A 14,903-nucleotide genomic window follows, 5' to 3' on the forward strand; every position below is an offset into this window, starting at 1 on the left:
GGCTTCCACCGCTGCACAGACTCCAGAAGGGCACGGGGGGTGGGGGAGGCCACACGGCGCATGTGCCCCTGAATCTCCACGGGGTGGGGTGGGTGGGCTGCAGCTGCGGGCTAGAGCCAGGTCTCTTCTTGCTGTGGGCTGGGCTTGGGGCGGGGCCTGCGGAAGGGGCAGAAGCCATCCCAAGTTTCACCATAACTCCCTCCCAAGCACCGCTGCCTGCTTGCCTGCCTGGCGCAACCCCCGGCTCTTCTCAGCTCAACTGCCCCGGAAGAGCTGGGGGTCCATCCCGCTCACTATCCCCATTCTGGCTGGGCAGCACCTACTCCTGTCCCCTCCCTCACCATGGGGGGTAGGGGGGAAGTGCTGATCTGTATTTATGAGCCAAATTATCAGCCCCATTGGGCCGATTTCTGATGCAGCAAATTTTGTTTATATCAGTACCTGTTGGATCAATGTATTGGTGCACCTCTAATAACTTCCACAAGACACCACAGTAAATCAGTTGCAGAATTGGGAACAGAACACAGAATCCTAGAACAATCCTGTGTTTTAATAAATAAATCCATCTACTTGCTTTAATACTGCCAGGATATAGACAAAGCTAAAACCATTACAGAAAGTAATTAGTAATAAGTATCTGTAAAACTATGAAGTGGTTTCAAGTTTTAAAAACAATAATGAATTTCTACTGGCCAGTTCCCACTAGGGACTAATGGTCAGACTTCCAATTCACTGGCTTTGTTCTTTTCTATACACTATAAGGAATAGTCAGCTGAAACTGGTATTCAGATAACACTATGTACCCCAAATTCCCCAGCTTAACACTTTGATAATCAGATCTTGGGTGCCTGAGGTCAGGTAACATCAGAAACCCAGTGATTGTTGCTAACCAGCATTTTTGGTTTGATGCATGGGGAAGCATGACCCACAACTGAAGGGCAAGCAAACTGGTGACCCAAACCTGGGGAGTGCTGCAGGTATAGGCTTGTAGCACTGCAGTGCAAACCATTGGGAAGCCAAGGTATTGGCTTTTTCACTGAAACAAGACACATGAGGTCAAGCAGGCCTGAGCCACAGCAAGTCTAATCTCATCCTAAATATTAGTGAGCACATTCACCTGCCTTACAATCTTCTCTAGAGTCTGCCAAGATATTCTACTTCAGGGAATTATTACAGGAAGTCTGAATATCCAGTATTTATTAGGCAGCTGCACAGTCCTGGGCATAAATCAGTCTGACAAGCTGCCAGTCTCATGTCAGTAACATTATTTTAGATGAATGCCTGGCACATTAAAAAAAAAAAAAAAAAAAAAAAAAGCCTTTACAGAACAGATGAGTTAAGCAGCCTATTTCAACACATTTCCTGTCCTGCTCAGGAGGTTAAAATGGGCACTGCTTTATGTTGTCATATAACAGTTAAATGTGCAGGATTACAATACATGTCTTCTCTGGTTGTTTGATTGTTCACTTAGTGCATTTACACCTGATGGGTTCTCAAAGTGTGGGTGTGTGGGTGGAGCGGAGGGGGGAAGAATGGGACTTTAAGGCACAAAAATAGCCACTGTTTGTTCCAGCAGGGATAGTCGCACTGTCCCACCAAGAACTGCATAACAAAGAAGCCGGCACATAATTTGCATTAAGCACAGCCAATCATAATCAGGTGCAGTATGTAAACTCCCCACTTCTCAGCATGCCCTGTTTATTCTCTATTCAAACAGCTCCTGCTTGGGTCAGGGTTACTTGGGTTACTTCCAGAAACCTGTAGCTCGAGTCAAATGTTCCTCCCCCACATTAACAGATTCTGTCATCACCTTTTGCTATAAGAATGCTTTTCAACTGAAGACCTCAAGTACTTTATAAAGGGCTGGGGGACATGGTCACTATTTTACAGAGAGAAAAGCAAGGGCTAAGGGAACTGCCCAGGGTCTCGGATGCAGTGACACAGAACAGAACCCAACCCTCCAGACTCTGTTCCCTGAACAACAACCACCCATGGTATTCTAGTCAGAGTAAGCCAGAGTAAGAAGATCTTGGGTGCCTGAGGTCAGGTAACATCAGAAGCCCAGTGGACCCAAACTGGTGGCTGAGGTGGGTGTTGTGAAGCCCCATCCTGCTGCACAGAGGCAGAGGGGTGAGAGGGGGAGGGGAGCCCAGCCCAATCCAGATGTGTGGGGGAAGGAGGCATTACCTGACACTGTGGGAGGAGAAGGATGTGGGCTGGCCCCAACAAGGCAAGGTGGAGGGGAAGGGGGTATGGTCCAGCTCCAATCTGGCCATGTGGGGGGAGGGTCATGGCCCAGCTCTGAACCACTGCTCAAGGCTTGGTATTCTGGCTGCGGGGAGGGGTGGCGGTATTAACTGCCACTGTTCACCCACCGCCAAATTTCCTACCCACAGGGAGGCCCCTGGGCCAGATTCCAAGGCTTTGCAGGCCACATTTGGCCTGCGGACCATAGGTTGAGCCTCCCTGGAATAGGAGACTATTTTAGCTGGGTGATTTTACTAGTAAGCTAAATTTTCAGTTACATGCAAAACACTCATGGTACCAATGTACTCTCATAAGCCAAGCCACAAACATTGGTTTCAAATGTAAATTCAGACACATGCCAGTTTGTTTCTTTCCACAGTAACTGAGAGGAATTTGTACCATGGATACAACAGAGTTAACTTTAAAAAACTGAGTTACCTGGGGCAATTACTTTCCCATCTGGTCACTATGTACACACGACAGTTCAGAAGTCACATGTCACAAAGCATTCTCTATAATAATTTGCTTCATTTGTGTCTGTCATTCTGTCTGTCACACTCAAAAAACCCATATCTGTGCTCACTTTTCTGGACTTTTAGTGATTGATTTCATTTAGTTATGGTGTACTCTCAGTATCTGAGCAAAAATTGTCCCTTAACACCCTTACCAAGGTGAAGCAGAGAATAGATGGCAATTGAATGCAGAAAGAATGGCAGGAGTAAGACAAAATTAAACAGATGAGCAAAGAGGATGTTGTAGAAGAGATGCAATGGAAAGGCAAAGGGTTTACAGAGGCAACAGAAGACAACAACAGATTCACTGAAGATGAGATTGAGGAACATAGCTGTGGATTGATGAACACAGTGTGCCAATTCGGTAACTCTTTAAATTTCCAAGCTGAAAAACCGTCAGAAGGTCAATTCCAGAGTTGTCGTCATAAGAGTAAAGTGATTCTGCCTCCAAGACCATTTCCAGAGTATTTGCAGGATTCAGTGATGAATTGGAACAGCGAGCATTACCAGAACTTTAAAACAAGCATTTGATCGTAAAACAGAGCATTGCCTGTTGAGCCAAGATCATTGTAACAAGATGTACAATTCATGGACCATGTGGAGGACTGAATCCAAATGCACCATGCACAGAAAATCAATGTCTGAAGAAATATCCAAAGAAGTTTTAGAAAGGAGACACCTGGAAATGTTGATGGATACCCATTGTATACAAGAAGACTAGGCAGAACAACTCAAGTTGGTAATGACACAGTGGATAACAGAAACATGGTACCCTATAACAAGAAGCCTATTTTTGCCTGTCATTTTTGACAGGCTTTTATGTTAGTATTGTTTTATTTGAACAGCCCCCATTCTCATACTTCCCTGTGTGCTGATTCAGTTGCTGGACTGGGCTGGAATGATGGACAGTGTCTAGTGGAAGGAAGCAGATGAAAACAGGAGGGGCCAGCAAAGGAGTCAACTACAGTATTTACCTGAATACAAGATGAGGTCCCCCTCCCCCCCAAACTAGCACGGGGGAAAAAGTCCCTCATCTTATAGTCACATACAAGGAAATCTCACTAAATACACTGTCTATCATTAAACTGGTGCCCAAAGCAGCGTGTGCTCAGCAATGGAAACCAACTAGGAAGCTGAATGCAAGCCAACACTGAGGACGACTATAAAACATATGGCCCTGTATGGTATTGGGCAAACATGCTGATGGGAACCTACCACAAGGTAAGTTAGTGCAGCCAATAGGAATAACGCATATAATAGTGCCCATTAAGTGCACTCCCCCTCACCGTCGACTCTTCTTCCAGTATGGGGAGCCATTATATTGCATGCATTTTGACTTCCTCTTCACTCCCACAGCCGAGCATGGATCCTTTGTGGGGGACAAGGGGGGTATCAGTAGTACACACACATAATGAGCAGCCCTGAGTCGTGGCGTCACCATAGGTTGAAATGCTATCGACTCTGGTGAGACCCAGCCCAATGAACTATGTGGTATAAAGCCTTTGACTTTGGACTAATATCACACATAGTCTGTACTCTGTGTAAGTAGGTGCCAAAGTGCTGCTCAAATGTGTGTTTATGGAGTAACTGTAATAAAACTTGCAACAGTTGCAAAAAAAAGGTAACACACATCAATGGGCTACATGACCCCCCCAGGGCGACAAATTCAAGACAAACCTCCAATAATTAGCTTCTATACCTGGAAAAATACAACAAATGTATAAAATTTCCATATACAGAATCTAATTAAGGGGGAGGGGTAAAAGTTGTCTTATAATCAGGATCATCTCTTATTTGAGTAAATATTGTAATCATAGGTTAGGGAAAAGTGTGTCACCATAAAGGTCAGCACATCTGAATTCAGGGTCAAACTTGGTCCTTTTCTCCATGAGTGACAAGAACCAACTCTGGCACAGATACAACAGCATGAGCTGAGCATTTTGCATCACTCCTTATGATGTGCTCACATGACACTGACTGAGCACGAAGAGCCATACTTGAATGTCTCCAGTGACTGGTAGGCCCTTGGAAGAGTCTTGAAGGATTAAGAGGGAAGCTCAGAACAGGGAACCCAGGCAGTGATGTGGGGAAAATGCACAAACTGCTAAAGGAGTGTGGCTGGAAGAGGGAAAAAGTGGCTCAAGAGGTTAAAAAAAAAAAAATCAGTAACTGAAAAAGATGGAGAGAGTCATTTATGATCCTAATCTGGTAACGATGAACTGCCAGGCAGCCACAACAATCTGGAATATCCCAGCTACCCCTCTGCTATTTTATGACCCTTTATGAACATTAAGGATGAAAATGTATCACTTTCTTTTAGAGTATTTCTCCATGTTAGTCTTACAAGAATGACCATTGTCATCTACATACAAAACCATGAACCACATGTTTAAATACGATTTTGAACTCGTGCTGGTCTGTACAGCTGACGGTAGAGGTTATAGTTTCAGCTATGATTTAACTTGGACTGGTGGAGCTTGCACACTTTGTGGTGAGGAAGTAGGCAAGATCAGTTGAGTTCAGGTAAGTCCAACTAATGCCCTTCCCACACTTCCGGCTCCTTCCCTATGCCAAGGGATGGGTACATTTTCTCACAACTGACCAGGAACCAGTCCAGGAATGTTTCAGTGCAAAGAACCCTGGGATATGTCCTCAGGCTACACATGCAAGTGAGGAAACAAATGGAGCTACAGTAAAGCTTATTCTTTTGAGGATGCAGTAATGTAGACAAGGCTTTGTTATACTTATATCAGGGCTAACTCTGCATTTTAGACATATGCCCAGAGACTCAATCCCAGGTTCGGGTAATTAAACTTGGGATTTTCCATATGTAGTTACACAGACACAAGCACACAGACATAGAGATCATGTTCTCTCACATACAAAGCACTCAGAAAAGGGTTAGTTAAGGAATAAAGGCCAGCAAAAGAATCCATGGAGGTCTGGGATTTACAGGGAAGAGAGTCACTTGTGTATCTCATGGGTAAGAAACAGCCAACAGGGACATGGATATGGCAGCATTTCACTGGAAAGCATTGGAAGGAGACACTATCTAGGACTGTGTCCCAACCCATTTGTGATTAGGCAGGCCAACATTTTGAGCCTGGAGTTTGAACCAGGGCTTGCCACTCTGCTGAGATGCAGCTCTGTGTCAGATAGCAATGAAGAGCACAAACAGAACACCACAAGGAGTGACAAGACTTCAGGCCTCCCAATTTGAGAGCTGCATTGCCAAAGTGGGTCACGAAGTTAACTCCTCGCATGCAGACAGTTACCGGAACCCTTTTCCCAACATCTAATCCAGTTGTGCTTAACCTCAGGCTTGCAGGGCAGATCCAGCCCACCTGGTCTATGGGGCTCCCCATGGGTCTGGAAATTTGGCAGCAGAGGAGCAGTGGCTATTATTAACATTACCACCACTTCACTGACAAATTTCCAAGCCCTGCAGGCCCTTACAAGGTTCTAGGTGTGGGCCTGGGGCCACGCACTGGGACAGCCCCGTGCACCAGATCAGGCCACACACTGGGCCAGCCCTGCACGCCAGCTTGGACACACAAACTGGATCCACCCTGTACATCGATCCTACCCCAATCGTCCAACCACATGGGGCCAAATGGTTGGACATGACTTATCTAATCCAGTTTAGTCCTTAAGTTACTGTCATCCACAGGTTCTCTGGTCAACAACCAAGTGCCTCGATTAGCTTCTGGACATTCAATACAGAAGATTTGTCTCTGCAACCAGAGATGAAGGTGTCTGTTCAGGGATCCATGGCTCAAATGCCTCTTTTAAGCTGTCACATGACATTGATTTCTGAATTGTATGAATGCAATTAAAGAAATAAAATTAGTTACAGTGCACAGCAGTGGCTGTCTCTCTCTTCATCAGAGGTCACTGAACTGAGCTGCCGCTGCTAGGCTTATACAGCACATGCTGCTGAGAACTCCAGCCAAGGACTAGCATGCCTGTTCCACTGATGTGAACTTCAGGCACATGAACTGCTGCTCAAACAGTGCAAAGATCAAATCAGTTGAGCACATCTGATCTCTGTGAACAGAAAGGCTAGGGAGGGTTAGATTTGTTTTTACTTCATCAGCTTGAGAAACACCAGAAGTTGGGCTCTGTATTTAATGTGTTTTAGCAAGATTGCTACAATGAATGGAGAAGCCGACAAGTAAGGATTTGTTGTATTGGGGCTCATCCAGCTGTATGAACAGCCTCCCACTCCTCCAAAGCTGCCAGCTGATGGTAGAGGCCTGACTCACTTGCTGAAGGCTAAATGTGCTACTGTGTTCAGTGATCTGTTCTCTTACTGAATGGCAGCCACAGATTTAAGACCCACTGCACCCATTATTCAGTTGCATAATAAATTTTTCCCCTTCTGATTTAGTCATGACAGCTTATGCTCAGCTTCCCCTCCCCAGGCAAGAGGCAGAATGAATTTATTCATTCTCTGGCGCTGACCCTTTTAATATTAGAATACTAACTTGTGAGTGACTGTGATGAAGGGCAGGACTATGTGGAGCAGCAGAGTGCTTCCTCTTGGCCTAACTGCAATTAAGATGTCACCGATACTAAAGCAAGACATGCTCTGGAGAATACACAAATAAGATGATGATGGAGCTTGTAATGAAATTCAGCTGAGTTGGGAACAAGAGGGCACCATGAAAGCCCTTTAGAAGAGGAACTGGTGTATTTTATAATGCTCTCAGACACCTAAGGAACTGGCAGGGCTCTTCCATCCTCCTTCCCTGCTTCCCAGTGAGAGAAAGCAGGAAATAGTTCTATCGATCTACAATGGGAATCTATGTTGTGTGGTAGCATTCTTTACTAAAGGAAGAACCTGGCTGTGAACTGGCACAGAAGTAACAATGGCTGCTGAGGGTCCCAGTAATCTATGAATCTCTTCAGGCTCCAGTAGCGGGCACTCAGCACAAAGGGAATGAATACCTAAGGTCTTGCCAACAGCTGAGACCACAAATGTTTTTAGTTACTGTACAGCATTTGAAATGGAAGAAAGAGTACATTCCTTACCAAACTGTCTAACCCTCCACCAAGAAGGTCCACAGCACCCATCTGCATGGAGGACACTTGGGGTACATTCACTGGGGGGCCCAGGTCAAGGTTCAGAAGATCACCCAGAAGGTCACCCTGAGATGGGATAACCTGAGGCTGCTCCAAGTTGGTAGTGGCAGTGGTTCCCACAGGGCTGTCTCCTGCATCAGTGCTGTGGGCAGACAGAAAAATAAATCAGGGAGAATATTTAGTTACTTCTGTTGCAGCCTTTGGAGCTCCAGAGAAGAGAAACTGCAGAATGAAGACCCATGAATGACAGCCAAAAATACAAATGACCCACAAACAGCGATATGGTACAGCTCCAAGCAATGGTGTTTTGGTTTTTTGGCAATTGACCAAAACACATGATTTATGATCACCAACTGGAGGCAACAAGTAATGGGAACTGGTGGTTAGTGTTTATTGCTTAAGGTGTCCTTGGGTTAGCCAAATTATCTCCTTAGCCAACACACATGGGACATACCAAGTCAATCAACTGTCTTGTCTTCCTTCTAGCAATCGCAACAATCTGAAGCTTCAGACGCAAGGCACAAATGGGAAAAGGACAAATTTATTTCTCTAGCAATTAGCTTTCTTGCTAAAGCATGAAATATAAAACTTGCCCTATGCCAGCATCTAATTTTCACTTGTTGTGAAATATTCTAGCCCTTTTTTTAAACCCAGCTAGCGTTATTTCAATGTAAGGTGGGGGGGGAACACAACACACAACGGATGGACTGCAAATGCCATAGTGGCCACTCAAATTCCTGTGCATCATTACAATATTTTTATATTCAGAGAAGCTATACAATTTTAGATTCACTTTATGCTTCTCCTACCCCCACACTCCCAACTGTCCGCAGTAAGGGAGCAAGTTATTTTCACTCAGTATTACTGCACATACATTAGGGGTTTGTAAGGAAGTTCTCCTGGAATTAATATTCTGATAAGGTGTTTTAAAAGGAGAACATTTCTGTAGGAATCCCACCCTACTGATTTGTGAGTAGCCTTGATCCTCCTTCCTGATACTGCCATGATCTGTGTGAAGATACCTTCAGAAACTGCATACATGCTGTTGGTCACTTTGGTGAATGCAGAAAAGGATATAAGAAAAAGATTAATGGAATGAGAGTCAGTTAGCAGCCAGCAAAGAAGAGAAAGGCTGAAAGGTTCTTTTATTAAGAAATTTAGCCCCTTAATAATGTTAATGCTGATTTTCTTTCATGCTTCCACGTTTAGTAGCAGGGCTTTTACATACTGAATATGCTGAAAATGCTCACCTGAAAGCATTTTCCCTGATCCAGCTCAATCCCCATTAAGAGCAAAACGTGTGACCTGGATGATTTTTATGAACAATGGACATGAATAAAATTGTATTACAGCAATGCCAAAGGGCCAAACCCCTTCCTTCAGTCTCCTTCCTCCTGTGTACGATGACACTTTAATGTTCCACCTCTCCTCTACTTATATGCCCTTTCTCTTCTCTAATGGAGATGCGCAAGCACTTTTCTTCAAAGAGCGTGTGTGTTTTTCATTTTTTGTTTTGTTTTGTTTTTTAAAACCGTAGCTGCCCCAAAGGCCAATGAGAAATCTGCACAACAGCTTTCAAAAGAATAAAAAGAATCATGAATGGCCATATATTAAGAATACAGACATGCTATCATGTCTCCTTTCTTTATTGCCCTGGGAGAACAATGAAAGGGAGAATGTTTCAATCCCTTTTCACCAGCAGATCTCCTCTTGAATTCATATATTTGGGCTTTCCCAGAACATCAGCACAGCTCCCAGAATCCTTAAGCCAAAGTTAAACTGGTTGTTTCTCTAAATTCCCCAGGTTTGGCTGCTCCCAGAACACCAGCAGCAAAAACGCGTTGGAAGGCAAGTAGCTACTGGTGGCTGGAAACCAAGGACTGCCATACAACCAACCTAAAAGAAGAGCAAGCATGGTATTTAAAGATAATATCACTGTAAAGAAAAATCCCCACAAGCAAAAAAAGACTCTGACCTTCCACTGCTGATAGGCAAAACGCTGGCTTTCAACCTACTCCCCCTGACTCTTGGGATTTCATCACAGAACCCCAAAAAGTACCACTAATTCATGACAACTGGTGCGCCTGAACAGAAAGAGCTGAGCACCTGGAAGCAGCTCATGTGGCTGAGAACTGCTTATCTGCTGAGAACTGGAGCAGTTAAAGGCCACTATACTACACCTTTAGAGGACAATGCATAGGAGAAAGTTCACACTGCCAACCACATTGATGAGTAATTTCTTATAGGATTATGCCCAGAAGTTCAACACTTAACCCTTCCATTTTAATTACACCATACAGGTGGGGGGAGGGGGGAAAGGGGTGGAATCAATAATTTAAGCAAGCACTAATCCCAAGAATCTGCCACCAAAAAGTTTAATCTCCTCAGAACAAAAGAAATTAAGACCCAACCCACGTTTTTAAAAAAAATCAGTCTTCCACTGGCAGTTTTAGCTTGATCCAAGTGAACAGACGTACAAGTATTGCTGGCATCCGGAAGATGCAAGTCAATTTCCTTGCATAGAGCAAGAGGACATGCAATGAGTGATTTCAGTCTCCCCACAACACTGCCCCTGAGGAGCAGTATTACGAGTACGAGATTGAAAGCCATAATTTGGTTTACTACAATACCGCTGCAAAGAAGGCCCTTCTCTGAAGCCTGATCGACATGTCTTTTTATCAGGCAGTAAGGCTGATAATCACAATAATGACATCTCTTTATTAAGCTGAGTTCACGTGGAAGAAATCTAATTTACCAATGAATAGCACCATTTGCCTTTAATTTACAAAGAGCACGGCACTGAAAGTTAATACTCTCTCCAAAGTACTGTTTGTTGTTCCCTTGGTTGCTTCTTCATATTGTTGCGGATTGAAGTATAGAGGATATTGGCCCAGCTAACAGATGATTAAGTAACATGTGATATTAGAGCAGTGAAGTGATATAAGCAATAGCTATACAGTACTTGGAAAATCAAAGGGAGTCCGTTGGCTATCTGGACAGCATCTGCCAGTGTTGAATCCCTAAGCTCTGTGCTCTAGAAGTGGTGAAGAACTCATCTGAGCTAGTAAAAACCTGAGATATCAGCTTTGACCTGAAATAACAATGAACAGGAGAGCTAGTTGGCCAAGCCTGAGATGGAGATTTGGTCTCACCTTTGGCCTGAGCTAGCCCATTTTGCTATTGGCCCCTGAGCAGGACATAATTCTTCTGTTTCCATTGCACTAGGCTGCAGAAGCCCCAGAAGTCCTGAGTGTAACTTGAGGTTGCAGGCCTTTGGTCAATGCTGCCAGACTAAGTTTCAGATAGAGGAAAAGCTACTAAACTTCACAATGCTCCAAAGCCATGGAAAGTATTTTAGCCATCAGGAGTATTTGTATCTATGGAAGGGAGATATGAGGAGACAGCAAAGGCACAACTGTCTATACAGATTTGCAAGAGGATAGCAAAACAAACAAACAAACAATAAACCAACAGTGGTTCAAGAACAACTTCCCAGGATTTCTGGTACACACTACATTGACACTATACCTTTGACTGTAAAAAGAACTGTAACTGATGCACTTAGCAAGAAGTATAACTCACCTGAAGAAGGAACCATGGAACAGAATGAAATACTGTAACATGGGGCTGTCCAACTTCTAAGCCACTGAAAGCCACACCAATCGGGGCTGCACACTGCGGGGGCTGCAGCAGCAGGAAAGCCATGGATGGATGACTGGGCTGCACAGGTATGCACCGTGAGGCCCACAACTGCTCTGTGCCTCCCTCCCCGAAGCTGCTACACTGTAGAGGCACAATTCCTTTATATATTGCTGCAACACATGCACTCATGGGCACTTCCCCTGCATCACTGCACCAAAAGCCACCTCACATACCACAGGGAATACAATGCTTCCCCTCTCCCCTACACAGCCCAGCCCAGCCCAGCCTCACTGTCAGGTCCCCATGCCGCGCTGCACTGCCCTGCCTTCTGAAGCAAGAGCAGGAGGAGGCAGAGACTTTGGCCGCTAGGAGCACCTGCCTGGTTTGAGCCTGAAGACTGAATTTAACCCCTCAAAGGCTGCACACAGCCTGTGGGCTGCCAGTTGAACAGACCTGCTATAAAACAAGGATTCCAGTACACTGTGCACTTACTATTTGATTTCAGATCACAAGCTTATTTCCCAGTCTGCTCTTTGGTTTGTATTTTTTGTCCTTACAGAAAACTTGTAACATATACAGAACAAACTAAAACCTTTCTATTTTCACACCATTATTTAAGCTTTAACTTATCTAACTTAGTTTTAGTCCAGACCAAACTTCAATGATGTAACCTAATACTTTTTCTACCCTTTCTGTTTTTGAAAAGTTAACATACTGGGGGAATTTTTTTGCTATTTCTTCCCTAATTCACGTTCTCAGAGCAGGGAAGGCCAATAACATAGCTACTCCCTGCTTACCTGCCATGGTGAATTGGCAAATGCTTGCGGTGGATCCCGTGGCTGCCCTCCACAAAGGCGTTGGGTGGTTTGTGGTACACAGAAGCCAATGACCCAATGTGGCAGATGAGCTCATCCAGCAGTGTTGGCTCAATCAGGTCAGTCTCCTCAGAAATCAGTGGCTTTTCTGATAAAACCACTTCTTTGGCAGTCACAGGATCCGTGGAGAGAAGGCGCCAATAGATATAACCACGATCCCGCAGGTCTGGGTTGTCTGAATCCTAAAAGAAAACAGAGTGTTATCCAGGGATCTGAAGCAGGCTTATTTGCTGCAGTCACATTCTTTTTCTTCCAGTAACCTTTTTTTTTTAGTGGAAATGAAACTACAACCTTGAAGACAATGCTACTGACTGAAGCACTTGTCACGAACAGCAACTTTTGAAACAAAAATTAGAGTTTGGCCTCTTGCCCCTCAGCTAAATAGCCAGTCAAAGAGGAAAACATCTAGTTGAACAGAAAAGGGATTGAGTACTTGGGATAATCAAGTACAACAACAGACCTCAGGGTTTAGAACTCCCTCCATTCCATTCCAAACATGCTCTTCTAATTGTCCTTCTTTAATCCTACCATAAATATAAATAGAGGGATCAAAATAACTTCCTCATTCAGCCACATACTAGTAGCAGATGCATAATACTGTGTCATGAAAGACAATGACTGAGGATTACAAGGGCACTGGTAGGACAAGGCACATAAAGCCACAGGATAGGTTGCTAATTTGCTAAGAGTTTACTTTACATACACTTTTGAAAGGGGGATAAAAGGTCTCATCACACACACACACACACACACACACACACACACTCTCTCTCTCTCTCTCTCTCTCTCTCTCTCTCTCTCTCTCTCTCTCTCTCTCTCTCTCTCTCTCTCTCTCTCTCTCTCTCTCTCTCTCTCTCTCTCTCTCTCTCTCTCTCTCTCTCTCTCTCTCTCTCTCTCTCTCTCTCTCTCTCTCTCTCTCTCTCTCTCTCTCTCTCTCTCTCTCTCTCTCTCTCTCTCTCTCTCTCTCTCTCTCTCTCTCTCTCTCTCTCTCTCTCTCTCTCTCTCTCTCTCTCTCTCTCTCTCTCTCTCTCTCTCTCTCTCTCTCTCTCTCTCTCTCTCTCTCTCTCTCTCTCTCTCTCTCTCTCTCTCTCTCTCTCTCTCTCTCTCTCTCTCTCTCTCTCTCTCTCTCTCTCTCTCTCTCTCTCTCTCTCTCTCTCTATTCATTGTTAAAGACATTCTTCAGTCTTTCAGGCCACCAGCTGTCAGTAACATCCTTTTTATTGTAGCTAATTCTGTACCAGCATGAAAAGCTGTTTTAAAAAAGAGAGATAAAAGCCTAGCTTCAAAAGGAAAAGAAACAAGAAGCAGCTTCAGTATTTTGGAGGTGTAAGGAGTAATTTTATATTGTACACTTAACCTGCCCATGGAAGTAAAGGGGCTGATCACCAGGGATCCAGGTTTCCTGCTTCCCATGCAAAAATGGGAAAAAAGTGGATTTTTAATTTTAATGGAGATACCCACAGATTTTCCACTTTTGCAAAGAGCTCTCTGCAGGCTGGCAGAGTTCTAGCCTGCAAGAGCTTCTTGCAAGAAGTGCAGCAAACCCTCAGCCAAGGGCTAGCAAAATACGGCCCATGGGCTGGATCTGGCCCATGGAAGGGCTTTGTCCAGCCCGTGGTGGGTCCCTCAGCCCCACCTGGCCCAGGCACCACCTACCCATGGCATGTGCTGCAGCCCCCTGGACATGCAGCAGGGCTGGGGTGGCTCTGTGGCTGGACAGGCTGCAGTGGCTCCTCCTGGCAGCCACTGCTGTTGGCCCTAGCTTCATTGTACCAGCAACACAACTCCAACCCAGCCCACTCTGCACCTACTTGAGACTCACCCGCCCAGGCTCAGCAGTGGCAGCTGCCAGGCAGAAACTGTTTCTCAGCATGAGGGAAAAGTGGCCCTGCCCCCTCACTGCTGTCAGGTCCTTCCTGCTGCAGCTGCCCAGAGCCTGTGCCAGGGTGCCTTGCTTCTCCACTGCTCTGTGACCGCTGCCCCACTGGGCAGCCCAAACGTGGTGATGAAGGCGCAGGGTAACCCAACATGGGCTCCAGGTGGCTGCAGCAAGAAGGGTCCAGCAATGATGAGGGGGAGAAGCCACTTTTCCCCCATGCTGAGGAACAGTTTTTGCCTGGCAGCCGCCACTGCTGAGCCTGGGCAGATGAGTCCAGAGCAAGCATGGGGCAGGCTGCATCAGGGCTACACACATGGGCTCCTACTGGTACAACAGGCCTGGGGCCAGCGGTGGCAGCACTGGAAGGAGCCACCGCCACCTGGGCTGCCTAGAAAAGCAGTCCAGGTGTGGAGCCACCTCAGCCTTGCTGTGTGTCCAGGGGGCAGCAGGACATGCCACATGTGGGTGGTGCAGAGCAGGCATGGGGTGGGCTGGGGTTGGGAATGTGTATATGGATTTCTGGCTGGTTTGCTCCTGCTGGGGTGAGTCCAGAGTGGGCATGGGATGCTGCTAGGACTGTGGGGCTGGGTGCATAGACTTCAGGCTGTTGTGGGGCAGATGCTGACCAGCTCAGGGGGCTGTGTGCGGGGGGGGGGGGCAGGC

General features: G+C 45.6%; 1 protein-coding gene across 6 annotated transcripts in view; it reads right to left on the reverse strand.

Annotated features, from left to right (window-relative positions):
• AP2B1 (adaptor related protein complex 2 beta 1 subunit) overlaps window positions 1–14,903 on the reverse strand; it is a 164,763-nt gene that overhangs the window by 73,409 nt on the left and 76,451 nt on the right. For all 6 annotated transcript variants that reach the window (XM_019511515.1, XM_019511514.1, XM_019511513.1 and 3 more), the window contains 2 exons: window positions 12,284–12,543; window positions 7,794–7,986 (listed from right to left, as the gene is read on the reverse strand). In XM_019511515.1, coding sequence (XP_019367060.1) covers window positions 7,794–7,986; window positions 12,284–12,543 — 453 coding nt within the window. The remainder of the gene's footprint in view (window positions 1–7,793; window positions 7,987–12,283; window positions 12,544–14,903) is intronic.

The sequence above is a fragment of the Gavialis gangeticus genome, unplaced genomic scaffold (assembly GCF_001723915.1).
Source record: "Gavialis gangeticus isolate Ggan-Ray unplaced genomic scaffold, GavGan_comp1, whole genome shotgun sequence".
Lineage (NCBI taxonomy): Eukaryota > Metazoa > Chordata > Crocodylia > Gavialidae > Gavialis > Gavialis gangeticus.